At 31.6% G+C, this 25,035-nt stretch overlaps 1 protein-coding gene across 1 annotated transcript in view; it reads left to right on the top strand.

Annotated features, from left to right (window-relative positions):
• Nucleotides 1-23,666, top strand: part of Kif19A (Kinesin family member 19A) — a 62,850-nt gene extending 39,184 nt beyond the window's left edge. The window contains exons 5-16 of the mRNA XM_076402676.1: nt 12,497-12,600; nt 12,657-12,803; nt 14,796-14,990; nt 16,524-16,628; nt 16,907-17,076; nt 18,588-18,705; nt 18,819-18,919; nt 18,976-19,097; nt 19,152-19,365; nt 21,846-21,987; nt 22,041-22,256; nt 23,357-23,666. Coding sequence (XP_076258791.1) covers nt 12,497-12,600; nt 12,657-12,803; nt 14,796-14,990; nt 16,524-16,628; nt 16,907-17,076; nt 18,588-18,705; nt 18,819-18,919; nt 18,976-19,097; nt 19,152-19,365; nt 21,846-21,987; nt 22,041-22,256; nt 23,357-23,423 — 1,701 coding nt within the window. The 3' untranslated portion in view covers nt 23,424-23,666. The remainder of the gene's footprint in view (nt 1-12,496; nt 12,601-12,656; nt 12,804-14,795; nt 14,991-16,523; nt 16,629-16,906; nt 17,077-18,587; nt 18,706-18,818; nt 18,920-18,975; nt 19,098-19,151; nt 19,366-21,845; nt 21,988-22,040; nt 22,257-23,356) is intronic.
• The last annotated feature ends 1,369 nt before the right edge of the window (nt 23,667-25,035 follow it).

Below are 25,035 nucleotides of genomic sequence, written 5' to 3'. Positions count from 1 at the left end.
ACTGAAATAAAAATTTAAAATATTGATCAGATTTTTTTTACCTAATTTTGCTAAAGTTTTGTCGGGTTGTTGGAGGGATTCGATTTTACCGGGAACATATCGGTAAATAATAGGGGTTTCTTAATAATGTGTAATATCTACATCAATACCATGGCTTTAATAACAGAACATCAAAATTTATTATTATTAAGAATTATAATGGGGTTGAAAAGTCCTAATCCTAACCCATTGATGGTGCTGAACTATTACGTTCGCCACTCTTTCAGTTAGTACTAGCCTTCGAAACAAAGCTGTTAAAATTTCATGATATTCTACTCATAAGTTTGTGGGTTGTTGTGCTAAGAGTGGCACTACTTGTTATTTTCAAAACAATTTTGTGATCTAATTTTACACCGCTTCTTGATGAGAAAAAATACCGTTCAAGCGGAGCAGTGGCTTGAAAAGTGTTGTAGGAACTGCACTCTATCAGAAACAACGATGAACACAATGGAAAATGGTTTATTGACTTCAAACGTGGTCGAAGAGATACCGATGATACAGAACGCAGTGGTCATCCAAATTGAATGATTAAGCAGTGAAGTTGCGTAAGTTATCTAATATCGTTAAGATATCAAAAGCACGTGTTGGTTCTATATTGCATGATCATTTGACTATTAAGCTCTGTTCAAAGCTGGTGCCGCGTTTGCTAACTGTTAACCAAAAAACAAGAACGTGTTAAGGATTCTGAGAAGTGTTTGGCCATATTTTAAGGTAATAAACTGGAATTATTGCGCATGTGACAATGGATGAGACATGGATCCAAAACTTCACTCCGGAATCAGTACGATCGTTTTCTGAGTGGACAACAGCTGATGGCAGACTAATTTTGAGGCAAAAGATAAACCGTTCTACAAAAATGGCATTGACATGTTAGAGCGGCGCTAGAATAATTGTGTGGCTCTTGATTACAAAACACAAAGGAATTAGAAGCGCATCTCCTATATATTACCTGTAAACAAGTTTAGCATTAATATGCCACTAGAGGGGCGACTGTCAATTTGAATAGCGGGAAATTTAAAATATTTTATTAATAAAAATCATTATAAGCTTAAAAATACATTTTATATATTTGAATATATGTAAAATTTACATTCAGTGCATCCCAATGTACTCGCTAATCAGCTAAATATGCGACGTGATAGTGAAATGAGTAGACTAAAACGTTTAACACCACCTGATCTGACTACTGGACATATGTAGAGTTTAGAATAAGCATTAGAATAAGACTAATTAATTAAGATAATATTTTATACAGAAGATTGCTTAATGAAGTGATTTTCTACATGCCATGTATATATAATATAAACAGAAGAAATACTTATTGCCAATAGGGCAGATTGTGGACTCACGAAGAGTAATAAAAAAAAATGTAAAATTTACATTATATATCATATAATAATCATTATATAAATACAATTATATCACAGGAAAATTCTTGGGATTTTCTATGTTTAATGAGAGTATATTGTAATAACAATACACTAAAACGTAATATAACGGATTTAATACAAAACTTTTACTTCCAAATGTACAAAATTTAAACTATAGAATATGAAACATTTAATATTATTTTAAAAATAACTCTGCCAAATATAGAGTACAGTACAAAATATATTTTGAAGACTATTGATTTTGAAATGTTTTTTTAAATATTTTCTTTTCCAAATATTTATTGTAAGTATATAATTGTATATCATCCATATAAGCCGTGTTATATTTAAATATTACAATAACAAATGTTTCGTTATTGCCTTTTGCCATTCTCTTTCCTTTTCTCATCCACCAAAACCAACAACACCTAACCATTATCTTTCTAATTACGTCTCGTTCAGAAAGCTCAAAACACTTGATCATTTTGAAAAAGACAGACATTTGTTGATTTGAGATATTGGACAGGCTGCTTGTTAAGTTTTGTATATAATCTGGGATTTAAATAGAACAGTCAATATATCATTTACCAACAAAGTAAAAAATGTCTCTGCCTTTGTCAAATTACGTCTATCATAGTGCCGCGCTTTCATAACTTCACAGTTCAACTCACATTTCCTAACATGTCGGTAAATAATAGGTAATATAATAGGATCAATGTTTTCTTTCTTCTACGCCATAGCTAAAATGGAGGCTTGTTATATTTTACAAATCAGTTACATATAATAAACATTATAAAAGGCTTACAATGTAAATAACAATTGGAAAACCTATCCCTGTTAAGCAATGCTCTTCCACATTTCAGTTTGTCGTTATCCAGTATAAAATATATATTACAAACCCGTTTGCTCTAACTTAAAACCTCACAAGAGATTCCCATCAGTTTTTATCTATTGCTAAAAGCCGTTTCTGATATAAGTCAGAATCCCCAGACATAAAGCTCGGTATTCTATTTGAAATGGTACTACATCCAGGGACGCTACACTTGAGATGTCTTAAGATTTAAACAAATAATTTTAACTAAAAAAGAACCATAAAAACACAGTTAACAAAGCTTTTTAAGTTTGCTTTGTCAGCAATAAAAGAGACGCTTTCAACAAAAGCTTTATCAAAGAAAATTAAACCGAATTTCTGTATATAAATCAAATTGTTTCTATAGGAAGCACAGAATTACCAAAAAAGTCCAAAATATCCTGTACATTTTTGATTATTTCCGCCAAATATAAGCATAACATATATACGTACACGACGCCTTCTTATTTTTTAGAATAGGTTTCCGAAAGCAGAAAGTGTCAAATTTCAGCTTTGCTACCAAATTTATACCTCTAGCCACCTGCCGGAAAATTAATACACTAAAACACTAACTTCTAAATTCTGAATATTTTGTGCTCTTGATGGAGATTAAGTTGATGAATAAAGCCAAATTTTAATTAAAAAACGCGTTTCCATTCTTTTCATATTTTAGCCCATGTGTTAAGTGCAGTACGCTAAAGTTTTATCTGAGTGGATATGTTATTACAAAACAACTTGCGTACGTTTTCGCACTGAAAATAAGATCACAATGATGTGAGACAGATTCGTTTTGAAAGTTTTAAAAAGGATGTTTTATAAAGTGAATGATAAACTCTTAGCAGTGATTAACGATAATTACTATTGATTAAATTCTATAAAACATTTATACCTATATCTATAAAACATATATTTTTGTCTGGAGTTTATTTTTAAAATATTCATTAATAAGTAAGAAGTCGGGAGCTTGGAGCGAGCGGCAACGGATGGATATAATGACTTATTATTTCCGAATATACTGTAAAGCTATAATCAAATATGACTTGTTAAGACCGCTAATGACGCCACGATATTAATCATTTTTTGTTGCTCTTTTTTTTGGCGAACTAAAAATACACTTGATATAGTTTTGTCGGAAAAAATTATTGAGTAAAATTATTATCACTTGAAATCAATGTAATAAAATGGTCGATATATTTTATAATTGAAAATGAACGCCTATTTAATTGCAACTTAAGCACTACTCCAATCTGGTACATATAGTTACTATGGTAACCTTCCGGATATAAGTAAATAGAATTTTCAACACAATAATGCTTCTATTCAGTCTGTTCAATAGTTCTTCTCTAAATAGTACCTGTAACTTAAAGTACGAATTATTTCGTTATCCAACTTTTTAGGCAATTCGGATTTTCGGCTCTTCTTAAATCTCGAAAATCTTAATAATTTCTTATCGGAGGATCATTTTCATCAAAAGCAGAAACTACTTCAGAAGCGTATTTTGAAGGCTGTTTTTGGACCAACTGTATTGAAGTTGGTGGACTTTATAGTAACATATCAATTGAAAAGTCCCCGGCCTGCCATAATAAACACATTTTTGTGGAAAAATTAATTTTTTAATAAACATAATTCCCTTCAAAGGTGATATACCGATTATAGCGACCCTCCAACTTTTTGATACCATTTTTGTAGTACGATTTGTTTTTTGCTTCAACATAGACGCCAGTTTCGGCGATCACCTCTTCATTTGAGGAAAATTTCCTCCCAGCGAGCATTCTCTTGAGATCTGAAAACTGGAAATAGTCGCTGGGAGCCAGATCTAGAGAATACAGCGAATGAGGAAGCAATTCGAAGCCCAATTCATGGATTTTTGCCATCGTTTTCACCGACTTGTGATACGGTGTATTGTCTTGGTAAAACAGTACTTTCTTTTTGTTCAAATGCGGCCATTTTTCGGCGATTTCGTCCTTCAAACGGTCCAATAATGCTATATAATAGTCGCCGTTGATGGTTCTTCCTCTTTCAATGTAGTCAATGAAAATTATTCCATGCGCATCCCAAAATACAGACGCCATATACCTGCCAGCTGACTGTTCAGTTTTCCCACGCTTTGGAGAGGGTTTCATGTGTGCAGCTCACTCGGATGACTGTCGATTAGACTTTGGAGTGAAATGATGGAGCCATGATTCATCCATTGTCACATATCGAAGCAAAAACTCGGGTTTATACGCTTGATCATCTTCAAATACTGCTCCGAATCATCAACTCGTCGTTGTTTTTGGTCAAAAGTGAGTTCGCGCGGCAACCACTTTGCACAGAGCTTTCTCATACCCAAATATTCATGAATGATATGATGTACACGTTCAGTTAACATGTTTAGAGTGTCTGCTATTTCATTCAATTTCAATTCACGGTCATTACAAATTATTTTGTGGATTTTTTAATGTTTTTAATGTTTCGTCGGTAACAACCTCTTTCGGGCGTCCACTGTGTTCACCGTCTTCGGTGCTTATTTCACCACGTCTAAACTTAGCCTACCAATCTTCGATGGTTGATTTTCCTCGGTCAATGCCCGGAAACTCGACATCAATCCAAATTTTTGCTTCAACTGTATTTTTTCCATTCAAAAAGCAATATTTTATCAACACGTGAAATTCCTTTTTTTCCATCTTTTTCACAGTACCAAAAGATGCTTGACTCAAAATGCTATAATTTATAGACTAATGATCTGACAGTTGTCAAATTTATACACGCATCTCTTGAGGGTTAGGGCTAACTAAAAAATATGGATTTAATTCTAGTAGCTCCATCTATGTGTCAGGTCGGTGACTTTTCAATTGACGTGTTATTTACATAGTAGATTTTACTTAAACTTTATGTTAGGTAGCACAGGTTTCTTACTACTTCCGATTATAAGGTAACATTACATATATCATTTATCATTTATCCAGTTTTCTTCTTAGTTTATAATGAATCTGCTGTCATTTAGCATGCTTTGCTAATTTGCCCTTGCTTATTTTTATTATCGTCTATGCAACAATCTAGATGCACAATACGAAAGTTTTGTTTTATCGTATATATGTTTATAATATTAACATTCACTATTATTAATTTTTGTAATAATAACTACCGGACTTGTAGGAATGGGACTATAGGGTTTATTTTACTTACATTCATTTTCCTTTAATTTTTTTGTATCATCTTATTTTTTCTATTTTCTTTATTATTTCTATTTTTGTATTTACATATTTACAGAATGATTTCTACTTAAATACAGTTAATTGTTCGTTCAAATCATCTATTAACCAAATTGAATGAATGTGTTTAATTATATATCGATTATATATGGCGATTATATGTGTGTATATCGACTACGCGAACCAAGATATTGTTATATTGAACACACATTGAAGATATACATCAAATCAAACAAAATTTGCCTATAATGTCCCGGTAATATAATTATATATAAAAGTTACATATCTTCTTTTTGCAAACCTCGTTGTAAATAAATATATTACAATGCATTTATATTTTTTCAAATATACGCACTGTATCTGTATATTAATGTAAGGAATTAATATTTTGTGATTCATAATAACATTTATCTATTCAATTGAATTAAACGCTTTTAATTGATTTGTAATATTATAACGATTATTTTAAAAAAATTAACAATATAACACAAAACATATCTTTAAAAAGTACAATGCCATAAATACTGTCGCATATTCTCCTTTAAATTAAAGTGATAGCATCAAAAAACAGATTTTTATCAGGAATTCGATAATTTATCTAATCTAAAAGTATGCAACTAAATATACATCAGTATGATTATTTACGCACTCTACATAATGTAGAAGCTCGTTTGTAAGGGGAAATCGTAAAAACAATCTTAGTAATAGCACAGGTGATACAAATTACTCTTTACAAGCCGTCCTAATGGATAAAAATGATTATTCGTATGTGCGGCACTACTAAATAATTTAAAAATGCTTTTTCCGAAGAGAGGCTTGATAATTACCATCGGCGTTCTCAGTAATAATTAACGCGTGTCAACCATTCAAGGTCGGATATATAATTGACAATTTCTATTTGCGTGTCATACGGTGTTCCTTAAGCGCACTATTAAATTTTCCTTTCCCGTAATGACTCTCTGTTAGCTTTTTAGCTACAAATTAATTTGAAGGAAAACAAATAACGAGAACAAACACAATAAATAGTTTTTCTTCTCATTCACTTTTATCATTGTTCCATGAAGTTAATTAATTAGAGATATGTTTGTTATTGGAATTTTTATCGGATATTATTACTGTAATTTGTTTTTATGGCGATTTAATATTATTCGATTTCATTGATATTATAATTTATCTTTACTTAAATGCTGCAAGGTCGTCGACCATATCTCATTTGAAAATGAAGAATTGTAGCTGATGAGCACACTGGGTGCAACAAAAAATAACTCAATAAATTTGTTCAACTATCATCGTAGACATTTTCAGTGACATACCCATTTGATTATAGAATCCCCTTTGACTACTATAAACTACATCTTGTTGATACCACCATATACGGTATTCTTCGTCTTCGAATTTCTTTAATCTTCAATTGAAACAAAAACCGACTAAAAGTCAAAATTTTAAGTTAATGGGCTCCATATCTAGGTCGTGACGTTATAAATTTTAGTGATATAAACTGACTGTTTTATTATATAAACTATACATTAAACAACTCAATAATATTATATTGAAAAGTATATATCAAAACCATCGAATTTTACAGTTAGTTCACAGGTGGTTTTACGTTGTTTATATATACATATATAATAATAGTTGTAATATTTTTTGTTTATATTAATATTTCATTAATATTTTATTTTATCTTAATCAATAGATATTGACCATCAAGATATATGCAAACATTATAATAACAGTAAAAATACATTTTATTTGTTTAAAACTATGTTTTTTCTTTGCTTAGATGCCTGAAATGATGTTTTTGAAATTGGGTTTGGCATAAGATGTAATTTCAGACCAGATGTTTTTCAGATTTCTTTTTCTTGACCCATTGTTATATCTATTTTGCACAACTGACCTACCGACCTCAAGAAACAGTACTGTTGCAACATATGCTGATTATACAGCGCTTTTATCATAACACGAGGATCCAATATCAACAAAAAACCTCCAACTTCATCTTAACAAAGTCGAATTCTTGTTGAAAATGTGGCGTATCAAAGCAAATGAGTCAAAATCTACCCATATGACATTCAACCTTTGTAGAAGAACGTATCCCTCAGTAAAATTGAATAATCATGAACTTCCGCAAGCAGACAACGTGACATATACAGATATAGACATATAGTGACAAAACGCAAACAGTTTGGGCTTAACTAAACCATATGTATTGGCTGATGGGAGTAAATCTAAATTATCATGAGATAACAAGGTTTTGCTGTATAAGTCAATACTTAAGCCCACCTGCACCTATGGTATTCAACTGTGGGGTACAACTAGCAAATTTAACATAGCTATCCTCCAGAGGTTTCACAATAAAGTGTTGCATGTCATCGTCGATGGCCGCCCCAGCAAATGTCTCCAGCAAACTAATTCAGCTGGATATCCCCTTAGAACCCATAACGCGTGGGATTCGAAATGTTAGTGCCAAGTACTCTAAAAGATTATTAGTGCATCTCAATGCACTTGCCAAACAGTTAAATGTGTGCGATGACAGTGTAGTGCATAGGTTCAAATGCAAACTACTATACAAACTGATAATCTCTAGAAGACGTTAAAATAGTCTTTAGAATAAGTTTGGATACACTTTAAAATATGTTAGAGTAGTATTTGGACTAAGATGCGCTTCAAGAGTTAAAATAAATGTTGCAAAGAATATTGACATTAATTAAATATTGAATATTAATTCTTTATTTGTTGGTAAGTTGTTAATTCCCAAGTAGGACCTCAGCCAAAGTAACAAAAAGCAGTAGATAGCAGATTGTTAAAAAGCAGTAGATAAACGAAAGCCATATAATGCAAATTAAAGATGAGGTATCTGCAAGGATGATATCAAAAAGTATAAATAAAAAAAAACGATGAAATTTTATTTAAAAAAGTTTTTGCTGTATAAGTCAAAACTTAAGCCCATTTGGACCTATGGTATTGAACTGTGGGGTATTATTAACTAACCGATTCAGAGTGATATCCCCATAGAACCCAAAATGAGTGTTATTCGGAATGTTAGTGCGAAGGACTCTGAAAGGCTATTAGTGCATCCCAATGCACTCGCCAAACAGTTGTGCTCGATGACTTTAGAATAGTCATTAGAATAAGTTAAGATTGACTTTAAAAGTAATTAGAATAGTATCTAGAGTAAGATTTAGATAAGTTGCACAACAGATTACTGAAGTGATCTTCTTCATGTTATGGATGGTTATATTATATAACGGAATAATTCTTATTGCCCATGGGCAGATTGTTAACGTTCTATGAGATTAATAAAAAAAGAAAACTAAGATGAATATTAACCTCTCCACAAGAGAACGTTACATATTATTCATTTTAAATATTTGAGCATATATTTTTTGGTAAATAAAAACATTTTTTAAAGTACCATTACTAGTAATAATATTTTATCGTCTTATGATTAAATTTGAAAGACGACTATGAGTGTTTTTCCCTGGTTTTGTTAGTTACTCTTTGAAACTAATTAATTAGGAAATATTTGTCGCTGGAATCAAGAAACAAGGCGTACGACGAATGGTTGCCCTTGAATGTTTTATCAGACCAGAATTAATGGCGTTGCCATGGGACCCTGCATTAATTTTCAAAAGTCGCGTGTTCGCTTTCAAATAGTAAATCGTGACGGAATTTTATTAAATTAATTCTATAAAGTGAAATTTGTAATTACAACTTCGTTTTGATAAATGTATACGTTAGGATATTTACAGGATTTTTATGTAGTCTATCCAATAAAACAGTGAACTGACGTCATCTAAATTTTTGACGTTAGAACATCGCAGTGTTTCCATATTTAACTTTGACTGTTAGTTTACTTTGGCTTCGATATATACCAACATTCCTTATCGAACATTCATTATCTGAAAAATAGTACTGCTGCTGAGTTAAACAATGAAAAACTTTAAAATATTTTATAACATGTAATCAATTGTTGCAAGTGATCTTAAAACTAATATTAAATACTTAATTTAATGGTTATATTTAATGGTTTTGGCATTTATTTACATAAAACAATAGTTTTCGATGTAGTATTGTTAATTATTTCAATATATACGCTGGATATATAATAACATTCCAATACAAATAAAGTAATAAAACAAAAATATTATAAAATATAATTTATTATAAAATTATAATACATAAAATATTTTTGAAGGACCTGGAATCGAAGTAAAGTGTTTTATTTTCTTTAGAGAGCAATTTACCTTTTTATGTCTAGTTCTTCTTTTATTCGTTGCTGTGTCCCTTCTACTACTTGTGTACATATTTCTTGATAAAATTCCTCACTTATCACTACATTGTCCCTAATGTAATTGCTATACCTGCAAAACTTTTAATATTAGTTATATCCTAAATCATTTTAACCAAATGCTCAGGTATATTCTATGCACATAAATATTTAATAAAATCTTCAATAAATCATCTTTAGTTGTTTCGACTCTTATCACCCTGTCTTGGTAATTGTCAGCATTGAATAATAATCCCACACCCCGAAAGTTTCTTTCAGTTACTGTCACTTTATTTTTTTAGCATCTTGCTAAGATTGGCCTAATGTTCCATGTCTATACACAAATTGAAATAAGAAATCTTCCTTAATTTTGTTATATGCTATTAAAAATTATATTCTTTTAAAAGCAATGTCTGGTAGAACCTTCAGACCTTCTCGTGGATTATTTTTACACTATTTAAATCCTATGTTTCCTAACAGTGTATAAAGGGATGACTTACCTCCTTAAAAGGGCTCTATATCTCTAGGTATTCCATGGATATCCTCCAGATTTATAGTTATCTCGAAAATAATTATATTAAATTTAGGGTAAAATGATGTGGCTCGGTGGATGGAGGTAAATCGAAATGAAACAGTGGTGTTTACATGATGTGACCGTTATTTATTGACGATATAAAAAAATGTGAAAACACAAATAATAAAACGGATGGCAGCGGAGTTATCTGAAGACGAGGCTTGGGCAGTCGATGGTGGCACGTCTAAACCAAACGAGGGTTGAGCACTGAATGACCGAAATACCCTTCAATAATATCCCAGATAAACGTCTCGGGGTTGCCGCCAGCTATTCGTTGTCGGGTTCCAGTTGGCACCCCGCCCGTGTTCAACATCTGGGATTATATTTCTGGGTATTTTGTAGACCGTTATTCCACGATGTAAAATTCGACATGCTCAAGGTCGCTACAATACTCCCCTGCCAGAATTTTACATAAAATTATTTCAAGTAACAAAAAAACAAAAATGTTTGAAAAAAAAATATCAATACAAAAAAATATATACCAAACAAAATGTGCTGTGTAAAATGGGCTTTGAAGAATATGATAGTTTGAAACGGTTGTGGTTGGTACGGTTGCGATCTGGTACGGCTGTTGATATCTTCCGGTCCTACAGATACCGTTGCATCATCGTCGCTTTGGCACTTGAATGTGGTCCATCGACGACGTTGAAAACAAGCTATTCTTCAGACAGGGCTCCCGTAATCGACGCTGTGGGAGGATCGACTGTTCGACGACGTGGTAGCTTATTTTCTTCGACGACGAGACGTTAGCAATTCTGGTACTTCGGCGAAGACATAACGAGTCTACGGTGACTGCAATCGGTACCTAGCTTCTGGAGCTGCTCTGTGACTAATCCGTAGTCACATACGTTAGGTTAATTAAAAAAAAAACAAATAACGACGGTATCCGACCGAAGCTGCCCAAAGCCTTTTAAATCAAAATATCTGCCATTATGACGGAGACGGCGAGCGAAGGAAGACATTATGATTTAAACATAGCGCCGAAAGAAATGTTTAGCCGAGACGCTGATGATTAAGCAGTGATGTAAAAATATTCCAAAAGATTGTGAAATAAAAATTTTGACAAAAAAAATTTTAAAAAATTAATTGGAAATAATGAAATTAATCGGAATAAAATGAAAATGAATCTTGAAGGTAAAATTGAAAAGGAATCGAATTAAAAATATTTAAAATTTTGAAACAAAAAAAATATAACGGTCACGTAAAATACACCATTTTCTACGTACCCTCCATTCACGAGTCCAAACCCAATTATGCGAAAGATCACGTCGGGGTCACCACTTTAGGGTAAAATGATGTGGCTCGGTGGATGGAGGTAAATCGAAATGAAACAGTGGTGTTTACATGATGTGACCGTTATTTATTGACGATATAAAAAAATGTGAAAACACAAATAATAAAACGGATGGCAGCGGAGTTACCTGAAGACGAGGCTTGGGCAGTCGATGGTGGCACGTCTAAACCAAACGAGGGTTGAGCACTGAATGACCGAAATACCCTTCAATAATATCCCAGATAAACGTCTCGGGGTTGCCGCCAGCTATTCGTTGTCGGGTTCCAGTTGGCACCCCGCCCGTGTTCAACATCTGGGATTATATTTCTGGGTATTTTGTAGACCGTTATTCCACGATGTAAAATTCGACATGCTCAAGGTCGCTACAAAATTATATCTATATTTCGTTATTTTATAATCAACTCATTATTATATATTTCTCTACGCTCTATTTTCGGCAAATCCAATAATGTCTTCCTTTTTTTTGAAGAACTCTAAAAAGCAATAAACTAAATTTGCATTGACTTCATCATTTTAATCCTGACAGACTTGTTACACTGTGCCTCCTATTGAAAATAACAAATTTGTTTTGTTAAAGCCATTGGAACATTCAAATCTTGTATTTAGATTGTCATTAAATATTGATTGTTAGGACTTCTAGGTTCGATATAGGAAGTAATCTATTGGTCAAGCCTAGGTGATATTTTCTTCATCAGAAGGTAGTAATTATAAAAGTTGATATATTAGTTGACAAAGTTCTCTTATCCTATTGGAAACTCATCAAAATGAATTCATAATTCTGTTATAATAGAAAATATTACAAGATAACTTATTTACTATTACATATAACCTAGATTAACAGTAAACCTTATAGTAAATATGTAACAGCCATGTATATTGAACTATACGTGAAATAATTTTTATAGGTTATGCTGTTGTTACAAAAAGGTAACAAGGCAAGAACCGTAGAACCAACTGCTATGAACCGAACATCATCGAGAAGCCATGCACTGTTGAGTGTAACAGTCAGGTATGTATATATCATAATTCGCAAAACAGTTTTTATCATTAAACTGTCTGTTACAGACATACAGTACCTCTAAACAAAACAGACCATTTAAGAATGCGTATCAAACAGGGACGACTGTTCATGATTGATTTGGCGGGTTCAGAAAGAGCAAATAAAACAAAAAATAGAGGGAAACGATTACAAGAAGGTGCTCACATAAACAGGTAAAGTTGGACGTATTCAGATAATGATGAATACCAGACACGTTTATGGTTAAATTAGGTTTCAAATTAAAATCTGCCACAGACGTTCATATATGCCGTCAACAAAATTTCATTCCAAACATGCATCGATGCTATTTAAAGCACCACTGGGATATATAAGACTTTCTACTGATGGTGATAAATGTTTGTCAAAATTTGTTAAAGCATAGATTCATCCAGGTTTACATGCTGTACTGATCTTGATGCCTCCTTTTGGGTTGAAGTATCGGCTCAAACTTTTCTATATCTTATAAATTTACAATAAACATTCCTCGACTTAGACGTTGATGATGATCATGCTTTTTAATGCTGTTGATTTTGAACAGTAGTGACACAACTTGGCAAAGACGAGTGCCACCGTTCCTATAAGAAATTCAACAGGTAAAGTTGGACGTATTCAGATAATGATGAATACCAAAAACTATGTAACGTATATACGTCAAGTCGATTTATGTTTGCTAATAAGTAGATTTAAAATAGTCTTGAGAATTTCACTTCAAATATTAATAGAATTGAATAAAATTCGATTGGCGATGAAACTAAACATAATCATTAGTAACTTCTTTCTCCAAATTGGTTTCCGCTAAGTGCAGGATATAGAAATAATTGAACATATTAATGTATATTACATTCTTGAGCACACGTGCAGTTTTCTTGCATATTTGATCATTTATTTTCTGACGAAATATAATATTAACAAAATATATACGTACCTTATTTTTATATTAAGGTTTGAGCTTGGTCTAAATTATTTATGCTTCTAAGTTTCTGAGCTCTTTATGCTTCTTCGATATTAAGACACTATTGAAGTATCCCTGTCATTACAAATGATACACCTTTAGGAAGAAATCTGATTAGATTTTTTCAGCATCAACAATTTGGTTTCTTCTTCTACAGTTTTCTACTACTTTTCTACAGTTCAAGAACAATTGGTTTTTGAGGTCGTGTTGCATTTTTATCCAATAACTTCTGCAATTCCGCATCTTTTGTACCATTTTTTGTCTTGTACGCTAAAATAACCACATTTTTTAGGGTAATTTATATGGCTCGTTAAATGAAGGTAAGACGAAATAAAACAGGGGTATTAACATTATGTGATCGTTATTTATTGAAGTAATATGAAAATACAACTGGTAAAAAAAGGCTAGCAGCGGTGTTACCTGGAGACGAGGCTTAGGCAGTCGATGGTGGCACATCTAGACCAAACGATGGGCGGGTACTGAATGAATGGAAATACCCTTCAATAACATCCCAGATAAACGTCTCGGGGTTGTCGCCAGCTATTCGTTATCGGGTTCTAGTTGGCGCTGCTGGCACCCCGCCCGTGTTCAACATCTGGGATTATATTTCTGGGTATTTTGTAGACCGTTATTCCACGATGTAAAATTCGACATGCCTCAAGGTCGCTACATTTCAATTGTCGAAACTTATCGTTAGAGCATACTCACTGTAAGTCTCTAACAGCAAACGATAACTTTTTGACACTTTTTTCTTTTGGTGAAACAAGAAAAGTAATGTGAGTCAGGAATGCACGTTTTCGTTCACAAAACTCTATAATATGTATTGCTTTCAATTTGTTATTTAATATCAGTAATATCTTTCTTCATATTATTTTTTTTTCAATTTAATAACACCCTTGATAATTGTGGTAAATATCGAATAAATCAAAGTTTGTATTAGTTCAAGGACAATTTCTCAGTCTACTATATCATATCAATTACCATGCGCATTATATACGTCACCATAAAATATTTAATGGATTTAGATCGATAGAATCATTTATTAGTTTTACACAATATATTTTCGGCCTGTCTGCAATTTGATACCGTTCCTGTGATTGTTATCATAACGTTGAGATTCATAAATTAAAAAGTGATTTAAATTATCAGTAAATAGTAGTTAGTTTAAAAAAAAAGGTGACAGCGTCAACTAAATAATATGTGATTTTTCCAGGTCTCTTCTTGCTTTAGGTAATTGCATAAATGCTCTTGCTGGTGGAGCTAGATATGTGAATTACAGGGATTCAAAGTTGACAAGATTATTGAAGGATGCCTTGAGTGGTAATTGCAGAACAGTCATGATTGCTCACGTAAGTCCTTCATCCAATCAGAGAGATGAAAGTAGAAATACTTTAACATATGCTGATAGGTGAGTACCATTTTACCTATTATGTATTTATATAAAGTTATTTAGAAGTTGGTTTATTTAAAAAAAAACAGTAATGCTGCAGCGTAAAATCATGAAAAACCTTAAAATATTTAATAACATGAAACCAATCGTTTTAAAGAATCTTAAAACTAATATTAAATACCTAATTTGATAATTAAATTTGATGGCTTTGATATTTATTTAAATAAAATAGCAGTTTTTGCATTCTTAAGTGTTTCAATATATAAGCTCATCATAGACTATAGCATTGTGAATGGCGATCAAAAGTAGATCTACTACAACAATTCTAAATACAAAAACTACCCTGCATACTCAGCAGACACAGCGTCTTCTAATTATACTTTTTAAATCTGATGCAGCATGGTTGAGCTTGTAAAAGGTTTTTGGATAATGATTGATCATTGGATCGCTGCAAAAGCAACATAGTTCTTTCCACATGGCCATGTTGCCAGAAAAATAGGAATAAATTATAGAAAGTTATTTTGTTTTCTATGTATTGAATTGAATTGAATTTCAATTTTAGTGTAAAAAACATTATTAAAATACAGAAGCACCTAATATATTTACATTTTTACACATCAATATAAACACGGTTTCATCGGTGACGTATATTCACAATAAGTTTCCACAAATGTTTGATAACCTACAATCGCTAAATTTAAAAGTGAATGATAAAACACTTTTTTTAAACCATTTTTTTTTAATTCAACTTCTTCGGACCTAAAACATTATCGTTTGAGTATATTACTTGTCAATGTAAATCATCCCAGCACCCATTGATCACCTCATCAAACACACACACAATTAGTGGAGTAATATGTAGAGAAAAATGTAGAGTATTAATGATTAGAATTCTAAAGATGCCCTGCATACAGTGTCATTATTACAATTTTGTGATTATTCAGATTAGTTGTTAAGAACTCATATACATTTCAAGTACAGAACATAATATTTAAGTAGGCAAGTTAGAAAGTACATTGTGATTTTAGTTTAGATGCTCCAAGAATAATAATTTAATGTTGAGGATAAAGAAATTTCTAATCTGCCCTTGGAGCATATCGATAAAAATTCTAGTTGAAGTTTCTAATATAACATTCACAACATTAATGACGATCGGAAGAAAGGATATTGAATACGTTTCTATTTGTCAGGATCTACATTAACTAGAAGGAGTATATTCATATTCAAAATTGTAATAATTAATGAGGGAACTAAAACAATAAAAACCTTTATATTAGATTTAAAAAACTGTTTTAATTTATGGAAAATTTGCTCTTTCTCTAGTTCAACTTTAACAAAAACAATAAATCTATGTCTAGACCTCCCATTCACGACACCATTCATATAACATAAATACAATATAACATATCTATTCTTAAATATAAGGTAGCTATAAAAACAAATATTTGTACCAGTTACAAATTTTTTATCATGTATCAATTTTTCAATCAATCATTCTTGTAACATAGCTGGTTGATTTCAAAATATCTTTAATGTTTTTTTTATTTATAGGGCAAATAATATTTCAACTAAGGTAGAGCGAAATGTTCTCGACGTTTCCTACCAAGTCACACAATACCAAACCGTGGTCAACGAACTTAGAGCTGAAATATCGAGGTAATTCCAATATAGCTAACTATAAATTTTATTTTATTGTAATTCCTTCAAAAGACTATTCATAATTATTGAACCCATTAATTGGTTGTTCGATTTCCCATTAGCTTTAGATCTTTTGATAAAAATTAAACGTAATAGTATTAAGTCCTGTTTAGACTAACTCTATAACAAATAGTAAATTAGGTCTCCCTTAAGATCTATTATTTGTAAATTAACATAATATTTTATTTTTGGAATTCTAAACTATCTACTAAATTTGTTCTGTTTCTTTATTTCAGGTTACAAACTAAAATGAAAGAAGATAGACCAAGATCTGGTGATATAAATCGTCTAAATGCCGAAGAACGGAGCCAAGAAGTGAGAAATCTACGGGAACAAATAGTGGATACTTTCAAAACCCAAATGAAACTGAGAAGAAAACTAATGGAAATTGATGCTCATTTATTAGGTTTGTTATTTTTTATAGGTATCTAGATTAACAATATGTAGTAAGCAAGCGACGATAATGAGGTTGTTAATGTAATTTAAACAATGGATGAGTACTTGTTGATATTGTTAACAATAACCTTTCTACAAAATATAATATACGCTTTACTGTAGCAATTAACGTTAATTAAATCAACATTTGTGTATAGTCCCTTCAAAAAGAAATCAGCCAATACATATTATAGATGACGTAAAATGCATTTTGTAAAGTAATCTCTCAGTCTATAAAATTCGATTTCTGTTGGTACTGGTGGACTCTGTTGTCAAATGTGTACGTAATTTTTCAAAACATTAGTGATAATAATCAAAGGTTATAAACGTTGTAAATCAAAGTTTTAAGTTAATGCGACAATACTGTGATTTCCTAACGCCACACATTTTTGACGACGTGCATTTGCTGTTTTATTGGATGGACTATATTAGATGAATATAATTAACTATTAACGATCGGCTCCAGCTGTTCTGGCTTCCGACAATGTTAGGTTTTTATTTTTTCAAATCACTTTCTATAATTTCGACACAGAAGCCTGTGAAGAATTTGTTCATATTTCATTCAACAGGCATGTCTCAACCATTGGAATATGAGTCTCCGCATTTGTTCTTTAGGAGTTTTCTTCGTATATTAAACAAACGATTTCATATCTAATATGATCTGAGAGATTAACCTGTATCCTTTGCTATAAACATCGTATTTGAGAAACCAAATATCATATTATAGATTTATCCATATAGGATTAGCATGGTGAGCGTTCAACAGTAAATGCCACTTCTTCCCCTGTATTATTGATCTCAAGTACTTGAACACATGCTCTAACTGAATCCCACTAACTTTTCAACCATATGGCTCTTCAATGCGAACTATATTATGAAGAATACAAGAAGTCTCAACATCTGTATTAGCGAAGGTAGCGTTATTATCAGTGAATATCAGATCGGTCACATAAGGTGTTTATTGAAGACAAATAATTTTACACTCTTATGCTGAGTCAGCCTTAGCTGCAATGGAACTCTCGTAATATGCCTGTTCAGCTACCAACGCTGCTGAAAGTGACGGCCAATGTATACAGCCAAAAGCAGAGTGAAAATGAATGAAAATGAGAGTCGTACGCCTTTTACATCTAAAACGTTCCTCAACCTGTAGGCGTCTGGAGCTTCTGGACCTGTCCCTTCGTGTAACCTCTTTAAGCATTATTTCTATGATATACATAAGTACTTTCCCATTTTCATAAATATTTTTAATGACATCGAAAGCATGGTCAAAACAAAGAAAGTGAGTTTTGAGTTGCTTTGCCATCCTCTATATAATTCAGATCTAATCCTCAGTAATTAGCTTTTTTACAGACTTCAAGAAATCAAAGATTAGTCATTCTACCAAAAATACTGATGTCTAATGATAAGCTAAAATGGTATTTGTTAATAATATTTATTTAAAATCTATTGACTGTGAAACAATAAAATTATTGTTTAATTTAGGATTAGGTATGGAAGCAGAGCGGCAACATCTGATAATATCACACTGGGAGTCGAGAAGCAACAAACTTTATAAAAATGGTGTCAATGCTAGTCGGGCACAAACACAACAAAGCATCAGGTAAATAGTGAATTCGTACATTTTTAACATCGATTTTTCAATGTATCATATTACCCTTACTTCCACTAAAAACAGATTTAGTTTTGAAATATACCGAATTTTAACTGTTTCAGAAGACGACGTATAACGACATCGGATGGTTTTAGATCTGCCGGCAATGATGACGATATGATGTTTGATATGGATATGGATGACTCAGAGGGAGAAGCTACAGGTACTGCATTACCATTATTTACATCATTTAATCCTATATTTACATTGTTACACTAGTTCAACAAGCTTGGGGTGAGTTAGCTGATATCGAACGTGAACAAGATCGCTGGACCGAGCTCAGAAGTCATATTGAGTTGAAACTGGAGGCTTGTAGACAAAGAGGCGTTGCATTGGAAGATGTAAGTGATATATCTAAGGCTATGTTTTGGTTTAAACTGTTTAAATATTACCAGAAACTTCCATCCTTACTGTCATCTGATGACGAAAGAGAAATACTGGCATTAATTTGTCGCGTTCATGAATTGGAAGCGGATAAGATGGCTTTGCAATCGGAGAGATTGGTCAGGCAACACGAGTTAAAACGAAGGGATTTGTTGATATTGAGATATGACAGACAACGACAATTATGTGAAGAAATTATTACAAGGCAACGACAATTAATAGAAGGTGAGATAAGTAAAAATAATATCATGGACACATTTAATTGAAAAACGTGCATCTACTTTAAATGCAACTAAAATGACTACAGTATATACGAAGAAACTTCAGAAAAATCCCATCATTTCATATTTTATATTTAAATTGTGAGCAAATTTAATTCGTATTTATTTCTCAAAATAGTTTATTTTCAGACCAATATATATTTTCACATATGTTTAATACCCTTAGAAACTTGTTTATAGTCAATGCAAAGTTTTTTTAGTAACATGTCGTGGATATTTGTGACGTCGAAATATTACAGGGTTGCCGCATCAACTCTGAGTTTTAGTTCAGTTGGGCTTTGCTTTGACATACAAGAAAATTTTAATCTAAATAAAATAACTGAACAACAATGTTATCAAACATAATTTATTTTAACATTATAGTATATCTAATACACATATTAACGAAGGACTTAAAACTACAATTAAAAACATATGTATAATAGTTTGTAGGTAAAATATATTTTGTTTATATTGAATTCTTTTCCACACCACCCATGAGATAGAGTTTTTAAGGCGCGTTTTTTATGTAGTGGTATCCCCCTGGAGGCCTACTCCACCTAATTGTATACCTGAGAAACGTATTTTACTTTCATTCGAGATTATATATACCTTTTTACGTTTAGTTCTTGTTTCCTTCGATGGTGTGTTTACTTGTCATCTTAGTATCACTGTATATTTTATTTCTTCTGCTACTATCTGGAGTACACCATTCTTCATAAAATTAATCACTGAATTCTGTCTAATGCATTTACCATATCTACAAAAGAATTAGTATTCATTGTCTCCTCATACGGTCTAACCTAATACGCATGTTTATTTATTAAACAATTACAATCATATATGTGCACATAAATCTTTCATGCCCTACAATACCATTTTCTACAGTTATATTCAATAAATTATGTGCATACCTTTAGTTGTTTCTACATTCTTCACTCTGTTTCATTAATTTCCAGCATTGCACAGTATTATCACATATTCTGAAAGTTTCCTTCAGTCACTCTCACTTTCCCTTCTTTCAATCTCTAAAGTGTTAATTTCTAATTTGTCTAAAACATGTTCACGATTCCTCCAATTATCATGAAGATACACAAAATCAAACAGTTTATCTTCCTTGGTCTTATTTTAAGCCTTTAAAAATTGAATTATTTTTAGAGCAATGTCTGGAAGTTCTATTAAACCTTTCGGAGGGTTATCTTTACACCATTTAAAAGCTATGCCTTGTAAGAGTGTATGAAAGGATCTCTTACATCCCTCAAAAAGCTGCATGTTCCTGACTCTTTTATGTATACTTTCCAGATAGACAATGTTCTCTAAAATAATTTTATTAAATTATGTTTATATCGATAAAATAGTTAGTGTACTTATTGTTCTTATGCATTTCATATATATTTGGTCTCGAATAGAGCCAATATCAAGATGATCAAGATTCGTCACCCACTTTGTATACAGGTGGGTTTCTTGGGTGAATCCTATGTATTATTCTTCATTTTGTAAGCGATGTTATTCACAGTACCTACAATAATATTTAGCGCGGCAGACACCCGTTAAAGCATTTTCAATAAAATTGTAGGGACTTTTATTATTTAATATCATCAATAATTAACTCTCTAACGGAAATTATAGGCAAAAGGGGGCCTCCATTATCTCGTTCCTTTTCGAAATATTTTATTAAAGCCGCAATCAATTTGTGAACCTGACTATCTATTGTTTTCGATATTTTTAAACGAAATGATATCCTATATTACGAAGCGGTTTAGTATTTATCAAAATAATCAAAGCGCTAAAATAACGTTTGTCGGTTTTTAAACTGTAGTAATTATAACCAATATTTTAAATAATTTTGCGTATGTCTGACATCCGGCTGTCGTCCGTTTGTCCGTCGTATGCAAAATTCTTTATTGCAATAGTGTTGGGAGGTTTTATCTTTTACCTATAAGTTATTTTTGCTATATAATTAACTGTAGTTTTCAGGTATACTATAATGTTACAATAAATTATATTTGATAACATCTTTTTTTAATGATTTTATTTAGATTAGAATTTTCTTGTATGTCAAAGCTGAACTAAAACTCAGAGTTGATGCGGCAACATTGCAATGTTTCGACGCCACAAATATCCATGGCGCATTACTAAAAACTTTGAATATACTTATGTATGATTCCTTGAGTTCATTACCATTTTAGAGAGACTATACAACCTCTTAATTCCATTCAGTTGGCAAATTATTCCAACATTCATTCATTGTTGATTAATATTTTAGTTCTGTAAACTATTGATGTATTTCTGTAATAAAATTTCTTACTGAATATGCGATTCCATATTTTTTAATGTGACAATTGATAATAATTAATTTCGCTTTTTTATAATAAAGATTTTAAGAATATTAAAATAAAACTATAGAGTACGTTTTATAAAAGTTTATTTTTAACTCCTTTGTAGAAATGAAAATCAAACTTCCATTAGATCTGCAAGAGTTGTATCAGATGTATCAACAGGAAATTCACGCTGCTACTTATACAGATTTCAATCCACCCCCAACAGCTAGTGTTAGCCCGGATAAATTACCCCCCATTAGTAAAATGTACGTAAATACTGCAAAAACTGTCCGAGTTTTAGAATATATGTGTGTCATAGATACAGTGATCCAATGTTCCGCCGATCAGTAACGTCAGACGCCAGCAATTCACCTGCCTCGTCTTCGGAAAGTGGTGGTGAGGATATAGGTGTAAAAGAGTCCAGCGTTGATAGAGTTATGGGACATATAGTTACGAGACCTGGTATGGGTATGCGACTACCCCCTCTACCACCAAGTCCACCGTTCAGAATATCAAGATCAAGAGACTCAACGCAGTAAGTTTTTTTTTAAATCAAAATTCGATCAAATAGTAAGTATCATCCTAAAATGATCATGTTTGCCAAGTCAAGCACTAATTGGATTTTTAAACGTACAGTTTTAGGTATGTTTTAAAGTTTAACACCATTCACATATCCTAAACTTCTTAATAACCTAGGACATTCACATTTTAATTTTTTCCATTTTGATACTGGTCCACCCAAATATTCAAACCGAATTTCGAATGATTTTAGTTAAATTATTGGCGCATCTTTTGGAAATATTTTTATTTTCGTCTTGAAAATAATAAATCTAAAAAATATCGATATTTTTTGATGAATGGCTTTCTTGTTCCACATAATTAATCCATAAAATATCAATATTTTATGGAATATTGAAAAATATCAGTTTCGATAGTTTTTCAAATGTGTGTTTGTTATTTTACTCTCTACTTATGGTCCTTTTTTGTTTGCTATAGTAGTGTATTCTTTGAAAAAATATTAACATTTTTTGTGAAATGTCTAAAAGATATCAAGAATTATATTCCCAATTCCAAAATATTTCGATAAAAATCTCCTATATCTATGCTATACATTTCATATAACGATATATGTTTTAAATATGAAAACCTAAAAAGTGTCACAAACAATATATTGTCAGTCAAAATACGCCACAAAAACTTTGTTTTTTTGTCTGGCAAGCACGGTGCCAAATAGCATTTTCAATAGCCATTTTCCTTACTTTTAGATCCTTCCAATCGAATGAGAACATGTAAAAGTTATCTAAAAGCTTGTTTTACTTTTTTGGGAGTCTGAGCTGGATTTTCAACCAATCCAAATCCGCCATGCATTGTATTCAAAATATATTGGTCTTCTCGGCTAACCTTCTCTATCAAAATCGATATTTTTAAATAGTTGATACCAAAACCGACGACTGGGAGATAGCAACATCTCCAAATTTTCTAAAAGTATTTGATGACCTTCGACAGAGATTCCTTCACATCAAATCAGTAACAATGAATACAAAATAAAAGCAATTTAATACTTATTCCACGATAAATTGATATTTAATATTTAAAATTATCGATAAAATAAGTGCTAACATACTTTCTTTACAGCACCATGAGAAGGGCAATTAGTGAAGACAGAATAGCAAGTACTGCTGGATCATTATCGAACGATTAGTGAATGATTTATTAAGATATTATACACCAAAAAGTGCAAATGTTTTCAAAAGCAATAATAGGAATTACATTAACCAGCCAAGAAGATGCATCTAAAAAATATCATGTGTTTGAACTACAGTTATGTTGTGTTAAAAATGTGATAAAATTTGTATATTGCAGTTCTATTTTTGACTAGTGATGCACACTTATTTTGTTTTATTTTCGTGGACATTACGTGCCTAATAATACAGATTTCACATAGTTTAGTGTTTTATTTCCTCAATTAATGCCTTGATTGATGAACACCGAACCAATTTTGACACTAGAGTTTACATAAGTATTAATTACTTTGAACAGGACACAATTTTCGGTCAGCCTGAGCTGTGTGTTTATCTTTTCGGTAGCAAAAATGTAAAATATGTCCAATACACACTTTTAGACTTTTCATTTTCTAAGAACAATAACATTCAACTAATAAGAGAAATTGCACTACCTTTATATTTAAAATATTTTAGGTACTGTTATATTTCAAAATGCCCTATATTATGGCTTCATTGATTAAGAATTAATAGATATATGCTACTTTAAAGCCGTATATTAGGAAAACCTAAATAACATTTACCTGAACTTTATAGTTACAATCTGTTATTAAAAAGCCTTATACGATGGTTTTATATTTAGTGTCTACACTAGAAAAAAGAAGGATATCTTTCATTCCTAAATAATAATTTTTCCTTACAAATTGAAATTTAATATTTAATTATCAGATCGTCGATTATCTCAGTAAACCTTCAAGAATATGCCTTGAAAGTTTTTCATAATTTTTGTGATTTTCGAAAATTAAATGGAGAAAGCAATCTACATATGGGAAAGGTAAGAAAATTTACTAATTCATCAGAGGCGATTCATCAACATTCAACGACTCATCCAAGTACTTTCAAAATACACTATGCCACCCATTCTGGTCCAACCATTGTCTTGCAACCAAAACGATTTGGCCTTCGCTTGTTAGAAAAACCTATAATGATTTTCCAGTACATCTGGTATTTTGAATTTTACAAAATTATATTACTATTAGAGAACTTTTATCAGTTTTGTGTTACTTATAAAGGGAAAAATTCTCGTAATTTTCAACGTGCCGACTGGCTTCAAATTCATATTACAATGTAGTTGGGAGCAGAAAACGTCTATTTTAAAGCAGAAGAACGCTCGTTATTAGAGACTCCGATTTCCTGAAACTTAACTCTTAAGGTTAAGCGTTTCTCTGTAACGTAGTTTTTACTTCTAATTTATGAGAAAGTCGTTCCTATTTTATTATTTTTAAAAATTTAAAATGATCATTGAATTATTTTCATATTAACAGTCGTTATTTTGCAAAGAATTAGTTTGTTTAGAAACAGTCGATGACGCGATGTGACATCCATACTAATAAATAATGTAACTTTATTTATTTCGAACAACTAAAAGGATTGGAATCATCTCAACTAGAATGCGCAATTTTCTTGAGAACCCACTTTGACAACTTGAAACATTAAAAATGTTGAGTTACTTGATTTTTATGTACCTGAAAAATGCCTAAAATGTGTGTTTTTGGATATCTTAATAGAATCTCTGAGCAATAAGCATTATTA

The sequence above is a fragment of the Rhynchophorus ferrugineus genome, unplaced genomic scaffold (genome assembly GCF_030347505.1).
Source record: "Rhynchophorus ferrugineus isolate W39M unplaced genomic scaffold, kcgeb_rfMv2 rfM1, whole genome shotgun sequence".
Taxonomy (NCBI): Eukaryota; Metazoa; Arthropoda; class Insecta; order Coleoptera; family Curculionidae; genus Rhynchophorus; species Rhynchophorus ferrugineus.
Note: the sequence above shows the minus strand (reverse complement) of the source record. Positions and strands in the feature narration are given on the sequence as shown.